This window comes from Salvelinus fontinalis, chromosome 6 (genome assembly GCF_029448725.1).
Source record: "Salvelinus fontinalis isolate EN_2023a chromosome 6, ASM2944872v1, whole genome shotgun sequence".
Lineage (NCBI taxonomy): Eukaryota > Metazoa > Chordata > Actinopteri > Salmoniformes > Salmonidae > Salvelinus > Salvelinus fontinalis.
In genome coordinates this window covers 36,598-42,500 of record NC_074670.1, presented here as the reverse complement: position 1 = coordinate 42,500, position 5,903 = coordinate 36,598, and the positions used below count along the sequence as shown (strand labels likewise).

Sequence of the window (5,903 nt, the reverse complement as noted above, 5' to 3'; positions counted from 1 at the left end):
GGTTAGTGAATAAAGATGGCCAACCCAGTGTGTGATTAAAGATGGCCAACCCAGTGTGTGGTTAGTGAATAAAGATGGCCGACTCAGTGTGTGATTAAAGATGGCCAACCCAGTGTGTGGTTAGTGAATAAAGATGGCCGACCCAGTGTGTGATTAAAGATGGCCAACCCAGTGTGTGATTAGTGAATAAAGATGGCCGACCCAGTGTGTGATTAAAGATGGCCGACCCAGTGTGTGGTTAGTGAATAAAGATGGCCGACCCAGTGTGTGAATAAAGATGGCCGACCCAGTGTGTGATTAAAGATGGCCGACCCAGTGTGTGATTAAAGATGGCCGACCCAGTGTGTGATTAAAGATGGCCGACCCAGTGTGTGATTAAAGATGGCCGACCCAGTGTGTGATTAAAGATGGCCCCTGACCCCCATCCGGACTGACTTCTATGTACACAACATTACCATAGACATAGCCTGTCCAGGTGACTTCTCTCTCTGTTCCTCCTCCTCCTCCTCTTCCTCTTCCTCTCCCCCAGTATCAGGAGACACCAGGAGAGGAGAGCTATCCTAACCCCGATCCTGACTGACTTCTCTGTTCCTCCTCTTCCTCCCCCCCAGTATCAGGAGACACCAGGAGAGGAGAGCTATCCTAACCCCGATCCTGACTGACTTCTCTGTTCCTCCTCTTCCTCCTCCTCTTCCTCCCCCCCAGTATCAGGAGACACCAGGAGAGGAGAGCTATCCTAACCCCGATCCTGACTGACTTCTCTGTCAGAGTGACAGCAGCACCTGCCATCATATTCAGCAAGCCCGTATCCCCTGACAACAGACAAGTGGAGGTTAGTATGAGACACAGTTAACCCAGAACCTTTACAGTGAGGTTTTAACATGAACCCAGAACCTTTACAGTGAGGTTTTAACATGAACCCAGAACCTTTACAGTGAGGTTTTAATATGAACCCAGAACCTTTACAGTGAGGTTTTAACATGAACCCAGAACCTTTACAGTGAGGTTTTAACATGAACCCAGAACCTTTACAGTGATGTTAACCCAGAACATTTACAGTGAGGTTTTAACATTAACCCAGAACCTTTACAGTGAGGTTTTAACATGAACCCAGAACCTTTACAGTGAGGTTTTAACAGGAACCCATAACCTTTACAGTGAGGTTTTAACATGAACCCAGAACCTTTACAGTGAGGTTTTAACATGAACCCAGAACCTTTACAGTGAGGTTTTAACATGAACCCAGAACCTTTACAGTGAGGTTTTAACATGAACCCAGAACCTTTACAGTGAGGTTAACCCAGAACCTTTACAGTGAGGTTTTAACATGAACCTTTACAGTGAGGTTTTAACATGAACCCAGAACCTTTACAGTGAGGTTTTAACATGAACCCAGAACCTTTACAGTGAGGTTTTAACATGAACCCAGAACCTTTACAGTGAGGTTTTAACATGAACATTTACAGTGAGGTTTTAACATGAACCCAGAACGTTTACAGTGAGGTTTTAACATGATCCCAGAACCTTTACAGTGAGGTTAACCCAGAACCTTTACAGTGAGGTTAACCCAGAACCTTTACAGTGAGGTTTTAACAATAACCCATAACCTTTACAGTGAGGTTTTAACATGAACCCAGAACCTTTACAGTGAGGTTTTAACATGAACCCAGAACCTTTACAGTGAGGTTTTAACATGAACCCAGAACCTTTACAGTGAGGTTTTAACAGGAACCCAGAACCTTTACAGTGAGGTTTTAACATGGTGTTTATATTGTCTCTCTCTCTGTCTCAAAAGGAAGTGCTGGTGTTTATATTGTCTCTCTCTCTGTCTCAACAGGAAGTGCTGGTGTGTGGTCACTCTCTGGAGGTGAATGTAACATCTAGCCTGGAGTTTTACCTCAGCGTGGCCCAGGTCCACCTGCTGCAGTGGCTGCTCCGAGCCAACATGGTGGCGGGACAGGCCCCAGAGAAGACCAGCCAGGTAACAGCTGGTCACATCCGTACTCAGGTTAACTAAGTCTTCTGTGTCACATTGCCGGGCAAGTTAGTTGCAGCAGTATTAAACACCGAACGTGGCATACGCAAACCAACAACATGTGAAGAGGTCTGAGTCGATGATAACATGGCTATATACACTGGGTACCAGTACTGAGTCTATATACACTGGGTACCAGTACTGAGTCAATGATAACATGGCTATATACACTGGGTACCAGTACTGAGTCTATATACACTGGGTACCAGTACTGAGTCTATATACACTGGGTACCAGTACTGAGTCTATATACACTGGGTACCAGTACTGAGTCAATGATAACATGGCTATATACACTGGGTACCAGTACTGAGTCTATATACACTGGGTACCAGTACTGAGTCAATGATAACATGGCTATATACACTGGGTACCAGTACTGAGTCTATATACACTGGGTACCAGTACTGAGTCAATGATAACTTGGCTATATACACTGGGTACCAGTACTGAGTCTATATACACAGGGTACCAGTACTGAGTCAATGATAACATGGCTATTTACACTGGGTACCAGTACTGATCCTATATACACTGGATACCAGTACTGAGTCAATGATAACATGGCTATATACACTGGGTACCAGTACTGAGTCTATATACACTGGGTACCAGTACTGAATCTATATACACTGGGTACCAGTACTGAGTCTATATGCACTGGGTACCAGTACTGAGTCAATGATAACATGGCTATATACACTGGGTACCAGTACTGAGTCAATGATAACATGGCTATATACACTGGGTACCAGTACTGAGTCTATATACACTGGGTACCAGTACTGATTCTATATACACTGGGTACCAGTACTGAGTCAATGATAACTTGGCTATATACACTGGGTACCAGTACTGAGTCTATATACACTGGATACCAGTACTGAGTCGATGATAACATGGCTATATACACTGGGTACCAGTACTGAGTCAATGATAACATGGCTATATACACTGGGTACCAGTACTGAGTCTATATACACTGGGTACCAGTACTGAGTCAATGATAACATGGCTATATACACTGGGTACCAGTACTGAGTCTATATACACTGGGTACCAGTACTGAGTCTATATACACTGGGTACCAGTACTGATTCTATATGCACTGGGTACCAGTACTGATTCTATATACACTGGGTACCAGTACTGAGTCAATGATAACATGGCTATATACACTGGGTACCAGTACTGAGTCAATGATAACATGGCTATATACACTGGGTACCAGTACTGAGTCAATGATAACATGGCTATATACACTGGGTACCAGTACTGAGTCAATGATAACATGGCTATATACACTGGGTACCAGTACTGAGTCAATGATAACATGGCTATATACACTGGGTACCAGTACTGAGTCTATATACACTGGGTACCAGTACTGAGTCAATGATAACATGGCTATATACACTGGGTACCAGTACTGAGTCAATGATAACATGGCTATATACACTGGGTACCAGTACTGAGTCTATATACACTGGGTACCAGTACTGAGTCAATGATAAGATGGCTATATACACTGGGTACCAGTACTGAGTCTATATACACTGGGTACCAGTACTGATTCTATATACACTGGGTACCAGTACTGAGTCAATGATAACATGGCTATATACACTGGGTACCAGTACTGAGTCAATGATAACATGGCTATATACACTGGGTACCAGTACTGAGTCTATATACACTGGGTACCAGTACTGAGTCTATATACACTGGGTACCAGTACTGATTCTATATGCACTGGGTACCAGTACTGAGTCTATATACACTGGGTACCAGTACTGAGTCAATGATAACATGGCTATATACACTGGGTACCAGTACTGAGTCAATGATAACATGGCTATATACACTGGGTACCAGTACTGAGTCGATGATAACATGGCTATATACACTGGGTACCAGTACTGAGTCAATGATAACATGGCTATATACACTGGGTACCAGTACTGAGTCTATATACACTGGGTACCAGTACTGAGTCAATGATAACATGGCTATATACACTGGGTACCAGTACTGAGTCAATGATAACATGGCTAAATACACTGGGTACCAGTACTGAGTCTATATACACTGTGTACCAGTACTGAGTCAATGATAACATGGCTATATACACTGGGTACCAGTACTGAGTCAATAATAACATGGCTATATACACTGGGTACCAGTACTGAGTCTATATACACTGGGTACCAGTACTGAGTCAATGATAACATGGCTATATACACTGGGTACCAGTACTGAGTCTATATACACTGGGTACCAGTACTGAGTCTATATACACGGGGTACCAGTACTGAGTCAATGATAACATGGCTATATACACTGGGTACCAGTACTGAGTCAATGATAACATGGCTATATACACAGGGTACCAGTACTGAGTCTATATACACTGGGTACCAGTACTGAGTCTATATACACTGGGTACCAGTACTGAGTCAATGATAACATGGCTATATACACTGGGTACCAGTACTGAGTCTATATACACTGGGTACCAGTACTGAGTCAATGATAAGATGGCTATATACACTGGGTACCAGTACTGAGTCTATATACACTGGGTACCAGTACTGATTCTATATACACTGGGTACCAGTACTGAGTCAATGATAACTTGGCTATATACACTGGGTACCAGTACTGAGTCTATATACACTGGGTACCAGTACTGATTCTATATACACTGGGTACCAGTACTGAGTCAATGATAACTTGTCTATATACACTGGGTACCAGTACTGAGTCTATATACACTGGGTACCAGTACTGAGTCAATATACACTGGGTACCAGTAATGAGTCTATATACACGGGATACCAGTACTGAGTCTATATACACTGGGTACCAGTACTGAGTCCATATACACTGGGTACCAGTACTGAGTCAATGATAACTTGGCTATATACACTGGGTACCAGTACTGAGTCTATATACACTGGGTACCAGTACTTAGTCAATGATAACTTGGCTATATACACGGGGTACCAGTACTGAGTCTATATACACTGGGTACCAGTACTGAGTCTATATACACTGGGTACCAGTACTGAGTCTATATACACTGGGTACCAGTACTGAGTCTATATACACTGGGTACCATTACTGAGTCTATATACACTGGGTACAAGTACTGAGTCTATATACACTGGGTACCAGTACTGAGTCAATGATAACTTGGCTATATACACTGGGTACCAGTACTGAGTCTATATACACTGGGTACCAGTACTGAGTCAATGATAACTTGGCTATATACACTTGGTACCAGTACTGAGTCAATGATAACATGGCTATATACACTGGGTACCAGTACTGAGTCTATATACACTGGGTACCAGTACTGTTTCTATATACACTGGGTACCAGTACTGAGTCAATGATAACGTGGCTATATACACGGGGTACCAGTACTGAGTCTATATACACTGGGTACCAGTACTGAGTCTATATACACTGGGTACCAGTACTGAGTCAATGATAACTTGGCTATATACACTGGGTACCAGTACTGAGTCTATATACACTGGGTACCAGTACTGAGTCAATGATAACTTGGCTATATACACGGGGTACCAGTACGGAGTCAATGATAACATGGCTATATACACTGGGTACCAGTACTGAGTCTATATACACGGGGTACCAGTACTGAGTCAATGTACAGGGGTATGAGGTAATAACTTGGCTTTATATATATGCATCGGTACCGCTTGCCTGGAGAACAGTGAAAACAGATAGAACAGTCTATGACTTGGGTGGCTGGAGTCTTTGACCATTTTTAGGGCCTTCCTCTGACACTGCCTGGTATAGAGGTCCTGGAAGGCAGGGATGTATATAGCCTAGAGCG

General features: G+C 43.1%; 1 protein-coding gene across 1 annotated transcript in view; it reads left to right on the top strand.

Annotated features, from left to right (window-relative positions):
* The window catches only part of LOC129856830 (intermembrane lipid transfer protein VPS13B-like), a 102,356-nt gene extending 100,148 nt beyond the window's left edge, over positions 1-2,208 (top strand). Inside the window, exons 6-7 of the mRNA XM_055924531.1 lie at positions 530-832; positions 1,838-2,208. Coding sequence (XP_055780506.1) covers positions 530-662 — 133 coding nt within the window. The 3' untranslated portion in view covers positions 663-832; positions 1,838-2,208. The remainder of the gene's footprint in view (positions 1-529; positions 833-1,837) is intronic.
* Positions 2,209-5,903: the final 3,695 nt, after the last annotated feature.